The 18142-nt window shown below is 41.3% G+C and overlaps 3 protein-coding genes across 4 annotated transcripts; 2 read left to right on the top strand and 1 right to left on the bottom strand.

The window, feature by feature from the left end:
• The first annotated feature begins 211 nt into the window (after window positions 1–211).
• Window positions 212–9656, top strand: LOC105456277. The gene is made up of 6 exons (XM_011700256.1): window positions 212–1012; window positions 3824–3929; window positions 6876–7084; window positions 7207–7308; window positions 7985–8169; window positions 8844–9656. Exons 1-6 carry the CDS (start codon window positions 776–778, stop codon window positions 9001–9003), a joined length of 999 nt encoding a protein of 332 aa, XP_011698558.1. The 5' UTR covers window positions 212–775; the 3' UTR covers window positions 9004–9656.
• LOC105456172 lies at window positions 4387–10261 on the bottom strand. 2 transcript variants are annotated; one of them, XM_011700053.1, is made up of 5 exons: window positions 10017–10261; window positions 9666–9830; window positions 6250–6506; window positions 5411–6000; window positions 4387–5164 (listed from the first exon to the last, which is right to left on the bottom strand). In XM_011700053.1, the coding sequence occupies exons 3-5, from the start codon at window positions 6495–6497 to the stop codon at window positions 4647–4649; spliced, it is 1356 nt and encodes a 451-aa protein (XP_011698355.1). In that variant the 5' UTR covers window positions 6498–6506; window positions 9666–9830; window positions 10017–10261; the 3' UTR covers window positions 4387–4646. The 2 variants fall into 2 exon arrangements, with proteins under 2 accessions (XP_011698355.1, XP_011698438.1); XM_011700136.1 differs by lacking the exons at window positions 9666–9830; window positions 10017–10261 and adding an exon at window positions 6857–6943.
• On the top strand, window positions 10260–17899 carry LOC105448322. The gene is made up of 4 exons (XM_011686828.1): window positions 10260–10321; window positions 10377–10620; window positions 11263–11430; window positions 17621–17899. The coding sequence occupies exons 1-4, from the start codon at window positions 10260–10262 to the stop codon at window positions 17717–17719; spliced, it is 573 nt and encodes a 190-aa protein (XP_011685130.1). The 3' UTR covers window positions 17720–17899.
• Window positions 17900–18142: the final 243 nt, after the last annotated feature.

The raw sequence follows: 18142 nt of genomic DNA, 5'->3' as shown, positions 1-18142 counted from the left end.
TTTTATTATCACCTTTTCTAAGAAAATGCAATCAATTGTTTTATGACCAAGGCTGCATACTTTCATTCATTTACTCTGATAAGATTGAAACATGCGATTTACACAATAAACGTGCAGTGCCTACCGCAATTTACAAAAAAATAAATAATGGAACTTAGTATTTTTTCCGAGATTTTATAAAAAAAATTATTACGATAAAGATTTGTATATAAAAATAGATACAGGGTGCGGCTAAAATTATACGATATAAGCGCGATAAGCAGTAAACTTTTCTATAACAATTATTCTTTATCGTTCGCGTTTTTCACGTCGTAAGTGCAATTCGTGGAACTGCAGAACTTTCTTTACCTCAATTTCACGTAAAAGCACTCGAACACGCGAACAATCGAAAAAATCATACCGCGCTTATCTGCGCCGCACGACGATTCATACGATACGCAGCGCGAGTGAGCGCGCGCGTTCGCTCGCTCGCTCGCTCGCTCGCCTATGCGAGGCGAGAAGTAAGCGCGCGGGACGTGTTCGCCTCATCAGTCGATCGCGGTACGGGCGCTCGAATACGCTCAGGTGTGCATCGTCGCGTGTCGCGGAGTAAAAAAGCCTCGACCTCGACAGGCCGAGCCGCGAAAGAAACGAACGAACGGTCGGCGGCGATAACAAACCGAGAGTGATCGTTAGTAATAATTAAAAGACGCGACGTAACGCGGACTCGTCGACCCTTGTGCTCGTCGAGGAGTGAGGAGATCGGAAGGCGAGACCAACACACGTCAGGATAGAAATGCAATCGCGGCACGGCGCCTCGTTTGACAGCCAGTCGCCGCCGCTTCTCGTCGTCGCGAGGATGCTCGTCCTCGCGATGATCGTCTGCGGCGTATTCGTCCTGGGACAGATCGGCGCGCAGTATCACGGCAATCCCGATCACATAGTCTTCCCCGGACCGGTCGGCTCGAGATCGAGTGGCAAGGCCCTTGATAATAAGCCCGCGAGGGGTTCCGCGGATGACAGCGATACGCCGGTAAATTGGTACAGATTGAATTAAGCCTCTGAATTAAATCCATAGTGTTGCTGCTCGAAATTTAAATTGATTTGAATAATATCCAGTTTCAAAAAGACCTTCGTGCACCGAGAGATCGGAAAGGCGAACGCTGATTGTTACAGTTTGATATTAATATATTGTATTAACAAAACATTCACTTTTGCTAATTCTCTCAGATAAATGCCCTATTATAATCTTTCGACTTCTGTTTTTTACTTTTTACTCTCCAAAGAACAGCTGTAAATGAATGACACGCATTGCAACACGTTTTCAAGACTCAGACTTTCCGCGAAGAGAACGAAACGATGTCGAAAGCTGAATTTGTCAATGTCGAGGATATCTGTACGGTGAAACAATCGCAATGCGTGACACGACTTACGATTACTGGCATGTAAAATCGATCGTACATCATCTTGCAATTGTGCAAATATCGGATCAGTTTTTTTTACCGAACGACTGCTATTTTTTTTTCGATGCGCGAATTACTACTAAATAGCGATAAAAACTGCAAGTAATAGTCCGATTCGAGAAATCTTTTCCTCTCTCTCTCTCTCTCTCTCTCTCTCTAGACGTGTATAAATGCAGCGCGGAGTAATAAATCCACGTGCAAACTGTAGGAATCTGAGTAAATAGCTGCCGACTTAGGAGAAATCGTTATATCAATAGTAGCTATTAGGCTTTACACGATAATTACAATATCGTCACCACGGTTCTGAGTCAGAAGCGAAATCGAGGCTGCGATTAATAAAACATAACGGCGCCTAGGTGTTAAACCGAAGGCACAACCTTGCTTTCCGGCAAGGTCGGAACCCAGGGCTATTCCGACGAGAGTCGAGAGGCTACTTTCGTTAAGGAAAAACCACTATCATTCGCGGCCGTTATCGCAAAGCCGTTCCGTTTCTCGCGATTTCTTGAGTTCCACGAGTTGCGCGCGAATTTAGATATCTACGCGAAACGTGCTCGAGAACGGGTTCAGAGTACCGCGGTTTCTCGCGCCGAGGTCATTTCCAGGAAATACACAGTGTCTTCGGGACACGGAATATTTTTCGATTATGCAAATCATAACGCGTTCAACCTGTTTCCCCAAATCCCCCACGAGACTGCGTTTGTGCTGGTATCACCTGAGAGAACATCTATTTCGAAGTCAAGGCAATCTTCCGGAGGCATTATACATGCCTATCGCTGCGTTGATAGAAGAGTGGCACAAGTTGAAAATTATCTTTTCTAAGGTAATGTAAGGAAATCGACCCCAAGGTCTTTAGAGTCGATTTCCTTTCGTTATCTCAAAAATGCTATTTTTCACTTGTGTCACTTTTCTATCTTAACGCAGCGATATATTGCGCGAAGAACACTCGTGTCCTCCGCAGACATAAACGTGTTCCATGAAATTCGTGTTAAAATTCCGGAGTATATTTTTGGATTAATTTTGAACAATTTTTTTTACGAATTTAAATTTCGGTCGATCAATGATTATTCTTTTGAACAAATTAAATTTTGAAATTTGTACATGATTTAATGAAACGCGTGAATTATTTCCTGCTAATAATAGGTTAATATTAAAATGCTAATGCTTACATCTCCAACCACTCGTTAAATCTGTACAAGTTATTTGCTCCTTTTCTGACAGCTGTGTAATATAATAGCGATTTGACCACCTTAAAAACCTGTTTAAATCGTGATACCGAAGCTATAGAGGTGTTTTCGCATCCATTCAAAGCAGTGATTATCAATGACTAATAAAGTAACTATGCAATGTCCCAAAGCTACTTATACTTTTTTATCTAGATATTTATCAATCTGTAATCGATTTCCCCTTTACAGAAGCACAGTCATATAATATTTTTAGCAATGAGAGCGATAAAAAATAAACTATTCCAGAATTGAACTAGACGTAAGCTAACAAATTTTACATAAGACGTGCGGTAGATTATAACAAATCAAGATCGTTGTTGGTGATTACATAGAAACAGAAGAATATGTTAAGACTTTCAGTCTAAAGGCAGCTGATGTGAAAAAAGGCAAAATCTATTTTTCTTTTGAAATCGGGATTTTTGTGCAACAACATGGATCATTGACCGACATTTGTTTCATCGAGATTATTTACTTCTTAGTCACGTACCTATCGTAAGCCGCGATCGAACAGGATGATTCACAGTCCGCGGGAATACCCCGGAGAATTTAATTTTATATTTATTCTTTTAGTCAATATTTATGAGAGTGTATCTACGAAAGAAATAACCGTGGAAATAATCGTGATTATTGCAGCACGTATGATCATTGAGATTTACCGTTCTTCTGTTTTTTTCTGATCCCCGTGCACGTTCGAATCGAAATGAGTTCTTAAGAAAATCCTATTTTATATTTATCTTTGCTTACGCACACGTCAAGCTTTCCAATATAGCTAACGCAGGAAAATTGCTAACCGCGAATTAATAAAGCAAACTAGTAATCATTATTTCCTCAATTTTATAAATAATGTAATCGATCGTTCCTGATCTCGCTAAAAATCTTGGGCGTTAAATTCTCCCGCATAGCGTTCGGGAGAAAAAATACAAGAAACTTTAACCGCGCATTGACAATGTTATCTCGACCCTTTTGTTTTCGATAGCTTTCGAATCGCAATCTCGGATTTTCTACTTAGTCACGTATATTAGTCGAAACTTATAATCCATGTTATCGGATTTCGATTAGATTATTTTCCAACAAAGATATTATATATAAATATGGAACAAATGCATGTTATATTACATACACACACACACAATCTATATGTAATAATTATTTTTTTAGATATCGATCGATTTAGCGACTAGATTAAATGAAATAGACTCGGTGGATCAATTTATGCAGCTTCTTCACGGTGTTCCGGAGAGCGAAAAGGGTATCGCGTTCGCCAGTAAGTATAATTCGCGTTATCTTTATTACGTGCTAAGTGCAAATATAAATAATGCAATGACAAATAATAATCTTGAGAAAATCTCCCGTCCCATAGAAGAAGCGACAAACCCAAGCTTACTCGTTGCAAATTCCAATTTATTAAATACAAATATCGAAATAGAAAACTACTATTATCATAATTAATTATCGAAAATTCAGAAAATATGTCGCCAAAACAAAATTTTGAAATGAATTGATACTGATCATGTTCCAACATCACCTGATACAGCTACGATAACGAATACATTATATATATAGTAGGAAAATTAATAATTTATAATATGCAAATAAAGACACAGCGCAGTAAGGTCTATATTTCATCACCTAAGCAGGGACATAAAACCGCGGCACGATAGGTCTTTTGATTTTTCCGTTGTTTACACAAACGCATATCAATGTGAACTGAGATCATTCCATAATGTAAATGTTTATGATACTTTCGATGTGGATTATAAGTACATATTATACTATTTTTCAAAATATTCGTACAAACTCTCTTGCAAGTCTTAAGTTTTTTGTAACCTTGCCAGAGTTAAACGATTTCTCGATTAACACAGGAAACAGCCTTCTATTCGTTACAAATGAAAATTCGCGTATCCGGCCAATTGATTCACTTCTGACGATATTACCTAACCGAGACCAAACACACACGCAATTGTCATTCGGCCGCGCAAAGTTATGCTAAAGTTATATTTTTCACCTGTGCTGTTCCACACGTGTCGAATTTTTTTACCTTGACTTTCGAATAAACGAGCTCGTGGATTTGATACGTGACATTAAACGGTTTTTTATTTTGAACATGGAAGACCCATTTATTGTCGACGTAATGTACGCAAGAATCCACATTGGAACTCTTTTCCTTGAACATTTCTAACAATTCTTCGCGATCCTTCGAGAAGTTTACGGGATAAAGGTAACCACCGAAATAATTTACGTCCCGTATTAATGCATCGTTAGTTTGGATTACCTCTTCTAAACTTGGCAATTTACTTTTTTGTATTTTACCTGCACTGTGATCTACTCTAGCCGAAAGATTCGAAATGCAAGTGGAACAACTATTTTCCTGCGCATTGTCGCATTTATTAGCAGCCTTCGACAAATCGTTTAAAAGTGAATACGCCATCTGCACGTTGCATCGTTTTTTCCAGACTTTCTTTTGCCCGAGTTTTGACCAATGATACGACAACATAGAATCTGAAATTTAATTCATAAAATATTTTAGCATATATAATTAATTCTGTTTTAATTGTTGACTTGCTTTAATATATTGAACTTATTGTTGGCAAAATATCATATATGTAATTTCATAATTTATATGATTTTTTTTTACCTCTCCTAATAAAGTTTAATTTATAATATTATAAATCTAGAGAGGTATGTCTGAGCAATAATAATCTATCCATCTGACAATTGTTTTTAATTAAATTTATTTCTAGTTACCTGTTTGTGTACTTGATCGTACAAATTTTATTTCTCCGCTCGCTTCCAGGTACTTAGTCGCGTTAGCTTCAGCAGTAACAGGTTCATCTCCTTGACCGCACTCTCTGTTGATGGCACTGACGGTTGGTGCCATTTCCTCTTTCAATTTTATCCTATTAATGTTCTGTATCTTGTCGACGACAGACTGAGACGTAATCTCAGGCTCGAAAAGATTATAGAGATCGTTCTCGTTAAGATCATAACTTAGGCCATCCATCTCGGCGGTTGCATTCGCACTAAATTCATTTTTATTCACATCGTTATTACTATTCATATGATCGCAATTTGTCGATATTTTCAGTTTACTTAAACATTTTTCGACTCTCAAATCTTCGGTTTCCTCAAACATTTTTTGAAACTCGCATCCGTTAGAAGCTGATTCACATACGAAAGCCGCATAGTTCCCATTGCTTTTCTGATCACAATCTTTTACATTTTCATGGGTCGTTGACATTTCAGTCTTGTATGAAGAACAAGCCGGTGCTTCGTGTGAATAACTGTCCGTGTAGGTTTCGCAGTTAGCGTTCTGATCTGTGGACTGTTTTATCTTCCTACGCAAAAAATGTATGTGCGTGAAACCATCTTTGCCTAATTATCTAATAAACGTTACACTTTCTCAAATGAATTTATTGCGTATAATTGTACACGTATTTATTATAACACGTAATTATTATAAATTAATAATTTTTATTTTGACTAATTTTTGGAAAAAGATATCGATTTCATAAATTCGGATGATATAATCGTAAAGAATGCAATTGCGAGTATGCGTAACTTATCGTTGATTTCAATATTCTCACCTATTCGATCGTTTGCTTTCGTAAGAGATACCGGAAATTGGCGTAATATTAGAAAACATGTGAAAGGTCTCCATTTTATTGGACAGCAAAAAGGCAGCTACGTTTTTTCTTCCTCTAATCTGCACCTTTCCGAACCATTTGAGTACTACATCTTCTGCGAGATGGTCCTTAAAACCGGGAATCATTCCTTCGACTAGCAAGGCAAAACGGTTTACAACTGAGATGGCATGGGCACGTTCGTCAGACATTTTCGCAATCTAAAAGAAATAATTGCTACCTAGAGAAGCTGTAATATCAATTTAATAATAACTGATCACGATTTCGCTTATTTCTTGACAAACTAGTATTGTTTTAATAGTATAACTTGTTGCAGTTAATAAATTAGACGCTATCGCAACGTTATTCCATTCAGACTTTTACGATAATACAGGACATTTACGAGATATTTAAAAAATCTATAATACGTGATCTACTTGGAATTAATATATCCAACGAGTTATTCAAGTTTTCTACTGTATTACGAAATACATTTTATATTACGTAAACCGGAGACTGTATATCGTATCTACAGAAGCGTAAAGAGGAAAGTTTCTCCGATTACACTCACAAACAACGATTCTTTTCAGGTAGATTCGGAGGCGAGGAACGATCGAACGCGTTGATGCCGACGCCGGCCAAGTGTATACCCGAGCTGCAACTCGTTTCCCTAAAACCGGACGACGATCCGTCGACGTTCGTCTTCCCACTCTGCACACGGATCAAAAGATGCGGCGGCTGTTGCATTAGCCCTCTGCTCTCGTGCCAGCCAACAGCTACGGAGATGCGGAACTTCGAGGTAATCGATCGTCGTCGTGTTGAACAGCACGAACGAAAACGCGCCTATTATTATAAGCAACCAACTCGAGAGAAAGCAATAATTGAACATCGTTATTTCTTTTATTTTTTTCGCGTCTTAAGGTGATCGTGACGTCGATGAGCGATCTGGAATACCGAGGACGGCGAATTGTGCCAGTGGAGGAGCACACTAAGTGCAAGTGCGACTGCACAATCAAGGAGGAGGTAATTTGACGGCGACCGATAATTGGCGGTTAATTGATGCCTTCCTGCCTTAACCGGGCCGCGCCGTTTACGAGTTTCACACCTCGCACGACCGTCTCGCATTGTTCCTCACGCGGCCTATGCATGTGCCACTCGGGAACGATTTACGTCAGCCGGTCGGCTGAAAGGAACACGAGCTCCGCTCTTCCAAGTACCCCAACAATACACGAAAATTCATTAGAAACAGAAGTAATAGGCATTTCAAAAGCGTGAATCACTTTCCACGCGTCCATCTTCGTCCCCGCTTCGTCCTTCAGACGTAATGCGAGAGATTGATGTTTCAATTAATTGAGATATTATGTCATATCGCGGATATGCAAGAAGATCCGAAAGATAAAAAAAATGCAAAAACTCTAAAGGACGTGTTAGTAAGCATTGAGATGATTTGCGCGACGTGTTCAGCGTACAATATTTAACACACCGCACAATATTTAATCCAAATTACGTTACGGCCGTTTCTCAATATACCAATTTCGCTGATTGTTACAATTGTCGCTTCCTCGCAACGTGCGCGAACGCGTCGCGAAGTGTGTCAACGCGGGGGAACAGGCGAAATTTAGCCGTGTTTATACGCGAGCGCGTGAAGTGTTGACATTCCTTTTCGTCGATGATTCATGCCTTTTTTTTTTACCTTCAGCACTGCAATGATAAGCAACACTACGAGCCGCACAACTGCAAGTGCGCCTGCAACAACGTCGACGAGGAGGAGAAGTGTCGTAGGAGCAACGACACGAAGCTCTGGAACTCCACGCTCTGCGTCTGCTCGTGCAGGACCGTCGAGCCGTGCACCACCGGCTACTACTTCAACCCTAACACGTGCAGGTGTGAGCCGACAGAATAAGGGGATAATCTGCTAAAGGAATAAGGCGCTCTTCCTCTTTCATTGCACTTTACTCTGTCATGATTTACGAACGCACCGATTTATTTCCCATCCACCTAAATATTTTGGACTTATTTTGACCGTTTCCGCTTTGTTTCTGCACGAAATTTTGCAAATTTCATCCCTTTCTCCTTATGTCCCACGCGCGAATCTATGTATGCGTTCCAAATTCGCACTTTCCTACTATCTCCTCTATGTACAGGATATTTTGCACGTGAGCGAAAGCACTTCCGATCTCTTCATACCGATGACTTTCACTAGGCGATGTAATTCGCCAGAATTTCGAATGAACCAAACAACGAAATGAAGACTCGCTTCTCATCAAAATTTTCCTCATTGCCTAGTCATTAAACTAAAACGACGTATACCTCATGTGATGTATAAACACTAACTAATATCTATGACTCTGGAGATGGAATGTTTGTATCCTACTAACAATTGCCGTTTTAAATAAATCGTTAAAAAAAATAACGATGTAAACCGGCAGTACTTTACGAAAACCTTGAGATTGAGAGATGTGGTGAACGATGTCCTGCACTTTCGGTTCACACAATTTGGCACGATATTACAATACATGCTCCGTAATTATTGGCACGTAACCGCAAATGTGTTCCAGATGTGGACCGATAATGTTGTCTAGACCGGTAAACAGGTTTGCGTCCACGAATTACAATTTCACAAATCGTCAGCCGGAAAACAGGCGGCCCCCGGTGATAATCCCCCTGGACCCGTCGGATCCCAGAAGAAAACCCAAGGAAGATCCCGAATACAAATGACGAGAATTTAGACGGACACACGACGGATTACAAGACTGCTAAAACGAATCGATAGTTACTTTGTTAATTTCTTTATCACATAGACGACACCTCTCATTAATTCCATGCCTGAGAACTGGAAGAGACGAATTGTTTTACCATTGAGTTATCACAATTTTATCATGATGCAAAGTGTATGTTGCAAATTGCGCAACGTTTTTGTCTCTTACATTTGCAATACACACATATGGTAATAAAATAATTTCTTCTGCGATTCGGTGATGAGAGATTACAATTATACTTCTGAAGCGCAGAGTGAGACACAAACTTTTCCAGTTCCGAGGTGTTTTCGTGCTAAACTACTGTGCGTTTACTATCGAATAAAGATCAAAAGACATTGTGATATAAGAAAATAACCGCCACAAGATCTTATCAATGTTATTTATGTCGTATATAGTTATTTCTGTTTGTATTTATTGTCACGTCGATGCGCAAATTGCTTGTTTTATTTGCCCTACTTGTCACATGTGACATACGTAGCAATAAATTTATAACGCGACACATGCAATGCGGGACTGTCGATTACATCACGTATATTGATTAGTATTTACATCTAAGTCATATTGTAATACGAAATTCTTAATATTAATTACAATGCAATTGAACAAATGCAATCGTTATACCTAACTACTGTTTCTCCTTGATGAATGTATGTTTTACGGTCTCTGTAACTTCTAATGCCTTTTTACGTCTTTCAACGTTCTGTAGATACCTGACGACACTCGTGTTCACTTTTAGAATGTCGCTGAAACTCTCGCTCATAGATTGAAGGGAGTTAGCTGTGTCATCTAAAACAATAATTACGTACATTGGTATATAAAACTATAGCACAGAATTTCACTAGTTTTCTATAAGGAATATCAATTATCCATAAAGGAAATGAACTGCCTATTACTTTATCTTATTCCCATTATTGCTTTCTATCAACTGTCACAGAAATCGCACAAGTAAAATTTACATTTTGGTTAACTTACCAAGAGAAGATGCGATGTCAGTGATAGCCGATTCCCTCGTGAACTTGATCCGTTTTGCTGACTGTCTTGGCAGTTCTTTTTCCATTGTGTCACCTCGATACTTTACGCCGCTGTCGGTTGCTATACTCATCGACCTGCGATGTTTTCATATGAAAGTGAAAGTTGTTTGTTGACACTCGCACGTTTCTCAACTGCGAAAAAGGCGCGCGCGCGAGACCGACCGGCTTACTGCTAGTAGCCGCCATGTTGCACTACATTAGTCAAGTCAGAGAGAATCCTGCGAGCGGCTGTAACGCTAAAATAAAGTAATACAATTTGTGGTGTGTTAGTAAATCATTATTTAGTTTACGTCTGTGCTAGATCCACTTTTCGAGACACACGTTATACTTCTGACGACGAATTTTACCGACGGCGGATTTTTATCGACGCGCCGGATGGAATCGCGCTTCGCGGAAAATCCGTCGTGTGGCGCACATCGCGCAGTCGCCATCTTAGAGTCGCAGGTCGCGTCGTTTCGAAGCAGCTCCGGCACGCTCCGCGTTTCGCCGACCCTTTCGCATCGAAAAATCATGTCGCGCTTGTAGCAATAGTACATCCCGAGAAGGTATCCACGTAAAGTATCGACGTAAAGTATAATTTAGACTGTAAGATGCTAGATGAACTGTTCCTCGTACGAGCAATTCTGATCGACGCGACATTGCGACGAAGCTCAGTGCGAGGATCATGTCGCCGCGTCGTTCCGTGTCAGCTCTTTGATTTAGAAATTTAAATTCGCGCTCGAAGCGAATGCTGATAGCAGCGAGTTTGACGTTAGAGAGGCAGCGAGAGATTCAATGTACGAATGCGTATAGCAAGCTATTTTTTTTGTAATAATTTTTAGATTTTACGCGTGCATAAATGGCCCTTCGCGCCGCATCGAGCTCGCGGGGCATCGCGCGTCGGCGTAAGTTAGCCGCCGCGTCGCTCTACGATTTTTCCGCTCGTACAAAAATTTGTAGCACGCATGGTACAATCGATAATGCATAAACGCGCGATGGCAAGCTGTTTTCGCGAGGAGAATCGATTTTGGCGTGTGAATCTTCCGTCGCGCGATGACTTGGTCATCGGTGCGAAGTTGTCGTTCGCGTTCGTTATTTGCAAGTGTATCGCGCCATTCACGCGTGAGAGGAATATCGGGAATGTTGAATTCAGCATCAATCGATCGATCGCATTACAAGGACGTAATTGAGGATTTTTGCAATCGCAGGATCGCCATAAGCCGGACATCAGCAACAAATCATCCCCGTTGGAGACTTACGAGAGGATAAGCGGAAGGATCATCTCGTTATCCCCATCTCGTTCCCGAAAGGCATCGTGGCGACGAGAGGAAATTGCTGGACAAGGTATTGGCTGGACGTTCATTGCGACGCTAAAGGTAAGTGATAGCGTTCAGAGTTTCTCTACGATATTTTTTAATTTTTGTGCGCTCCAGTTTGCCCAGGGTCAAGTTAAAAATAACCCATTTTATTATCTAAAAGAAAATATCATCCTAAAAAAACATGTAGAAAAAAAACGCAGATTGATATTTATTGTACATGACATTTTTTTTTGTATTAAATTCTTACAGTCAGCAAAAATACCTTATCTAAATTTTAACAATAAATATTTATCTCTTTTATAGCTACGCCAAATATTATGCACGATCTTTGTTTTGCGTGCATTTAAAAAAAACGCAAGATAGAGAATGTATAAATTTCATTATTCGTAAAAATTATATTTCTTTGTTAATTATTGAGATTATTTTGTGTAATTGTAGCAATTTTTAACAAAATTAAATGTCAATTAAACAAAGAGAAGAGCCGTTTTAGTACATTGAGAGTCATCTGGAGGATTCTTAAGCTATTAATCAATACTGTAACTTGCCTCGTGCCCGTTAGATGGTACATTAATCCAAAAAGGTGGATGATGTTATTTTTGGACGCTTCGTAATATCCTGGAGTAGGCGCGTGAATTTAACTAATATCTACTAGTAGAGGAATTAATTGCTAACATATCTCGAATTAAATTTTAATGATGATCTCTTTAAAGAATTGGATTTAATGAGCTTTAATCTGGATCTTCTATAACGAAAATTTCAATATAAAAAAAATTATTTGTATAGTATTTTTAACTGTTTTAATTTCCGCATTAGATATTACATTTTCACTTACAATTCAAAGGTCATCGTCTCTTTTAATGCTTTTGCGTATAATTTTAAAATAAATGATATATATACAGGCTGCAAGAGAGAGAGAGAGAATTAATGTATAAAGATATAGCAAAAGCCCGCATTATCGTTTAATTCTTGTTTATATGATATTCTTCATCTTGCCGTACGAGGAGTAATTAATCACGCCGTACAATGTCGAGATTAAATTACTACCCTCTGTCACAAGGTTATCCTCTTCTCCCCCTCGCCCCCCGCCCCTTCTCCCCGATTATTTATAGCATCTCCGAAATTCCACGGAAGCCAAAGATCGTGTCGATCAGCATGGACGGTTAAATAGCAATTTTGTAATTAGAGGCTTTAACAACCGACCCCCGTGCTGCTCGCGCTGATTACAGGCTTGAATTTCGGATATTTTTACCACGCATAATTGATTCGCGTTCGTGATTTAACGGATAAGGCCACGGACGAAACTACGTTTCTTCATTACGATTACATCGCGGCCGCGTATATTCCCGACTACAATGGCGCGGAATCTCCATGAGAATCAGAATTAATCACACTCACGTTCGAAGCTCGATCCTCGCCCGGCGGGAATGATTATTATCTCGTGCCGGAACAAGTCCGTGCTTGTTAAAAGAAAAATCGGAATTGCTCACGGTGTGCTTCGAAGTCGATTACATAAAAAAAAATATCAGTTTGATATCAATATGTTATATCGTACTCGATAATTCTTATATCAGGCTATTAATATTAGTAATTAAATATATATTATCAGTTGTAATTCATTCGTCCCCGATTTGTATCTCTACTGAACGTATCCGCGCGGTCTCAAGTTAAGATTTTTAATATGTTTGCATTTATTAACAATAACACACACACACACACACACACGTATGTACATATATTGCTGTTTCATCTCGAGTGCCGCCTTTGAACAAATTCGGACGACTTGGAGCCGACGGTCGAGATTTGCCGCGATACCCGCGATTAATCATCGGGGTTCCCTGATATATACACTTAAAGGTTCCTGGCGAAAGGGGCAGAGAAACGGTAGCCGACTCGGCCGGTCGGCCCCAACCGGCCATCCGTACCGCGGCGCCATTTTTTTGCGCCATCCGTTATAATTGCTGGGGCCTTGTCACTTTTGCCGTGGCGCGGGCCCCGCAGTGAGGTACCTGGTGCGTGCGTTGCCCGTGCCCCGCTCTCTCGCGTCGAGGCGGCTTCCTCAAAGAGTTCGTGGCAGGGGGATGGCGTAGGGAGAGAAATGCGCAATGAACGGAGAGAACGGAGGACCAGAAACGAGGTGCACAATGCCGACTGTCCCCGCAACTGCGGATCTTCCGTCTCGTCTCCTCGAATCGCCTCAAACGAGACGCCGACGTTTATATTTTTCACTTCCCTCGGACAAGGCTCCCAAACGTGGGTCAGCATTTTGTCGATAATGCCGAACGTTTCGTGGCTGTGCAGTGGCGCGATTTACAATTTGACCTTTTATACACTTAACGTAACGTTAACCCCTTTAAGTGCGAAATTAAATTACGAACGATAGACTCATAATGACAAATACTGAATAGAATATTTTCTTGCAGAAAAAGAAAATAAAAATAATCATTATAAATACATATATGTACATCGAAGACATTGCTCATGCATATAATAATTGTCAGACGCATGTAGATTCTACTATAGCATTCAAAATGTTAATCATTTAAAAATCTCCAAGAGATATATATATATATACAAATTTATATGTTAATAACAGCCTATATCTTATGATACATATTAGATTTTTATATAGCTTTTAATCATCGTTAATCAATTCGCGATATAAAACGATATATTTTTTCATCAATACGAATAAGTAAGTATTAATATGCAATCGTCGACTGATTCTCTCGTAGCATGTGGGTGCTTCAACGATGCTCTCGTCGGTCTCGCGAAACGGGTAACGCTTAAAATTCAAAGGCGATCGGCCGGCCAGTGCCGGCAAAAACTCGTGCTTCGCCTGCGTATTTTACGCCACTTTCTTGCGTGTACGCACGCGTGTAGGTATCTCCCTCCTTGTTTTCTTCCCTTCTCTCTCGCTTTCTCTCCCTCTTCCTCCCGTTCCCGCGATCTCTCTGAGGAGACCTCAAGGACTGCGCTGCCGCGCGGATGGTCCAGCGGCGACAGAGAGAAGGAGCCGGCGCGGCAAGGAGAAAAGTCCGACGACCGTAACACGGTAGCCCGCGCAACACGGCGATGGGTTTAAATCATATTAAAGCACGTCCAGGCATCTCGTGGGCCATAAGCCCGGATTACGGACGCCGCCCGTTTTCTACGTGAGAAATTCCACAAAGTAACTTGATCGCGTTATGGGGATCGGATCGGTGGAAAACGATCTATACGAATCGTTGTAGCGAAGGGATTGAAGGATGTTTCGCATGTAAAATTTTTTCTTAAAATTCTTGCTTACTTTATCGTTGGAACGCTATGCATTCTGTTCACTACTTGAAATTAAGCCTATTCTATTGTTGTGTTCGGTATGCCTAAAATTAAAAGCGAACACTGAAAATCCCGTCTCCGGTCCTCATCTTTTACGTGGATTTGGAAAGCTCTTGCGCGAGAAGGGAACCTATCGAAAGGATCAAGCGAGCTAATCAGCTGAGAACACTATAATCAGTCGCTCGATACGAGCGGACACCCATCATCATCATCTGCGAAATAAAAAGAAGATATCGCACCGTCCGAGAGGGTACGTTCGCCTTCTTCCTGCTTGATTTGAAGCCTTAATTGGAACGGCAAAAGCAGTCCGTATCGAAAACACTGTAATCGGCAACCATTTTCCTGCCTAAAAAGCGATACCTGTGTTTCCGCAATTCGCCCCGTTGATGTCCGTCCCGTAAAAAAGGAAAAGGGACGCGGTCGCCCCGCTTCGGTGTTTCGTGAACGACCGTGATAGTACGTTACGCCCGTGGATTATGGTAGCGAGATAAATCGCTTGGTATAAATATAACGGCAGAAATGAAGGCTCATATACCGGCTCCTTTTTTTCACGCGTGGCGTAAAAAGTTGCCTTCGTCGAAATTACACCGGTATCGGCTCCCGGTTACCAGCGGTACAGAAGCATCGGGCCCATCTATCGGCAGTGAGATGTGTGGCGGGGGGGCAGAGGAGGGAAAGAGGGAGGCGTAAGATGAAAGACGGAGCGCGTACGAGATAAAGTGGTCTCGTGAAACGTTACGAAACAACGTGGGCAGAGCGCCGGTAGAAAATGGCGTGGGCCGCGACTGTCCGAGACCAGGTGGAACGTGTTTGTACAAGATACGGACTGATAAGCCATCACCGAGGCTCAACAAGAGGGTTCGAGCGTGGTTCTTGGTCACCGGTTAAAGCCCATTAGGGAAAGTGCATTTATTACACGGATGCTTGAAAAGAGACTTGTGAATATCTTTAAAAAAATGTCTTACTGTTAGCTTGAATTGTAATCAATTTTCTTGCATCAGTTAGAAAATTATTTTTCTTTTCTTTTTATTCTGTCCGATATAACTTCTTGTTCGATAAAGCGTGCAGTTTTCCTGTTCCGAGGGTGATATGTCGTGCATCATTACGATAACGAAATTCCCAGCGTTCAACTGATATATGGTGAGATGTAAAATGACGCCAGATTCTCTATCCGCATACATTAAGATCTAAATCTGGTTTACAGTTTTACAGGCACGATTTTATCGTTTTCACACACGTACAAATCAATTCGGAAATTAAATGTTCGTAAGGAAGGCTTATGCAACGACAGGCTTCGATACGTGCGTCAAGAAAGATCGCGAGCTCTTACGATTCGTTTCGACCGTGAGCCAAATGAATCGTAAATCGTGACGAAGGGGGAATACGAGAAGAACACGCTTTCAATATACGCGCATCGCTGTCGCTGGAAATAATCGATGATCGTTCGCAGAAGATTGGAAAGGCTATTTAAGGCGGCTCCACATTAGATAGGCAAATCAGAATTAGAGCAAGTTGCATTGCAAAGGGATCGCAGGACGATATAATGAACACCTCGCCGAGACGATTCGAGATGGAGCAAGAAATGAAGAATGAAAGAGACGCGAATGGAGTAGTGCAACAGGAGCAAATCGATCGTTTAGGTCGGGATTCGAAGCGGATTACTGTTGGAGTAATAATAACGACCGAGAGAGAGAGAGATTCCTGGATGTGCGTGTGCGCGTGCGTACACGCGACGCGCGCGTGTGTGCCGAGACGATGACCGCGTGTGATGACTTCTGAACTACGCGATCCACTTTTCCTCGGTACAGACGCGGTACGGTCAACAGCGTGGATGAAGAAACGAGTTCTCTTCACGAGAAGAATATCAAAATTGAATCGAGAATTATCGCGAAACAAGAAAATATCACAGACTTTAACATATAAAAGCAAAAGAATTTTTCCAGAGAAAGTTTTTTTTTGTTTTTCTATCTACTAATATAAGCTCGACATGAATATTTCTTTTAGTAGAAAATGGTAACTGTTGCGTAGAAATCATTTCTCGTTACGTGGAATTAATATCATTGCGTAGAGCTCGGCGACACAAAAGGGAACACGGGAGAAGATGAAGTGTAGCGAAGACAGGAAAGAGAAGCGCGGTCCCCGCGTTGACTGTATAAAAATTGAAAAAAGGCGTAAGAGCAGAGGCAGCGTGGAGAAGTACCTGTGTGCCGAGAGAGAAGAGCGGGACAAAGAAACCTGTTGTTTACGAACTACCCGCGCCTCGTACGCACAGCTGTAAATTACCACGTGTCCGAGCGTAATGCTCGCTCTTACTATTTCCAGGACGGGGCAGGGAGCTTGTGGGATCTTCGGCATCATCGTGCGAGAGCGAGCTTAGAAACAACGTAATCGAGTATGTCTATAGACAGTAAATCGGGAAACGAACGAGATGTAATCACATTCTGAAAATCGACGCTCGTACGACGGACGAGTCAAAGTGAATCTTATCGAGGAATTTATTCGAATTTCTAAAAAGGGGAGCTGCAAGCGCGATTAAATTTGATTAAAAATCTGCTTTTTTAGCATTTTTTAAAGCATTCTTTAGCAATTGGAAAATCTAATATGCGAATCGAATATTTTTCAAAACTTTTTATAGATAACCCATTCTCGTGTCTCCTTTCGGTTCCTACGCGTGCCCGAGCGGAAAGAGCGCGTACGCGCCCGTATGCGCACGTGTCCAAGCGTGCTCCGGCGCAGCGCGTCGCCGATCATTCCTCCTTTATTCGCAATCAGCGAGCGCACCGCGTGTCGAGGCTTCTATTCGACGGAACTGCCGTTCATTACGGCTTCGTTACCGCGTCTCTTCCTTTCTCTCTCTCTCTCTCTCTTTCTCTAGCTGTCCGGCTTCGGTATTATGCGCACTCGGTACCGATGACATTAATGATCTTTGCAGAATAGCGAGTGTATGCCCCGCGCATTGTGCTGCCCTATGGAAAGCCGACGCGTTTGCAGGATACCCGATAAGTGGCCGTTCACCAAGGAAGATCGCTGACGCTTGTCCTTCCTTTTTGTCCCGCCTTCGCATTTCTACGAGTCCCTCTTACAGCTTCATCGAATCTCTCGGTTCACCGCGCGTTCCTCCTCGTATACCTCGCGGTGTATGTTTAGGGAGAGCGCTCACCCACGCACATATCGAATCTCGTGACACACGGAGCGGCGATATGAGCAATATCTACTCTGTGATTACAATACGCTTTTTTAAAGGAAGAAAGAAGGAATGGTCCCGAGCAAACAAGCTCTCCTACGAAAAAGTAAAAATATCAGAAAAACAAGTATACTATTTCCAAACGTGGAACAGAATGCGAAACAGAAATAAAAATCTTGTGCGTTCAACAGGTCAGCTCTGTTCGTATAACTTGTCGTGAATCACGTTTTAACATGTCTCAGTAATATTATCGCGCATTAAGTCACGCAG

The sequence above is a fragment of the Wasmannia auropunctata genome, unplaced genomic scaffold (assembly GCF_000956235.1).
Source record: "Wasmannia auropunctata unplaced genomic scaffold, wasmannia.A_1.0 LD336116.1, whole genome shotgun sequence".
Classification (NCBI taxonomy): domain Eukaryota; kingdom Metazoa; phylum Arthropoda; class Insecta; order Hymenoptera; family Formicidae; genus Wasmannia; species Wasmannia auropunctata.
Note: the sequence above shows the minus strand (reverse complement) of the source record. Positions and strands in the feature narration are given on the sequence as shown.

Bases quoted from the DNA above. Each gene is read 5' to 3' on its own strand.
- LOC105456277 (XM_011700256.1), top strand. From the start codon at position 776: ATGCAATCGCGGCACGGCGCCTCGTTTGACAGCCAGTCGCCGCCGCTT. The intron at 7,309-7,984 runs GTAATTTGACGG...TTTTACCTTCAG, and splicing joins ACTGCACAATCAAGGAGGAG to CACTGCAATGATAAGCAACA. The intron at 8,170-8,843 runs GTGTGAGCCGAC...AATGTGTTCCAG, and splicing joins TTCAACCCTAACACGTGCAG to ATGTGGACCGATAATGTTGT.
- LOC105456172 (XM_011700053.1), bottom strand. From the start codon at position 6,497: ATGTCTGACGAACGTGCCCATGCCATCTCAGTTGTAAACCGTTTTGCC. The intron at 6,001-6,249 runs GTGAGAATATTG...TTTTTTGCGTAG, and splicing joins GAAAGCAAACGATCGAATAG to GAAGATAAAACAGTCCACAG. The intron at 5,165-5,410 runs GTAACTAGAAAT...ATTAAATTTCAG, and splicing joins ACGATCAAGTACACAAACAG to ATTCTATGTTGTCGTATCAT.
- LOC105448322 (XM_011686828.1), top strand. From the start codon at position 10,260: ATGTTGCACTACATTAGTCAAGTCAGAGAGAATCCTGCGAGCGGCTGT. The intron at 10,322-10,376 runs GTAATACAATTT...CGTCTGTGCTAG, and splicing joins GGCTGTAACGCTAAAATAAA to ATCCACTTTTCGAGACACAC. The intron at 11,431-17,620 runs GTAAGTGATAGC...TGATCTTTGCAG, and splicing joins CGTTCATTGCGACGCTAAAG to AATAGCGAGTGTATGCCCCG.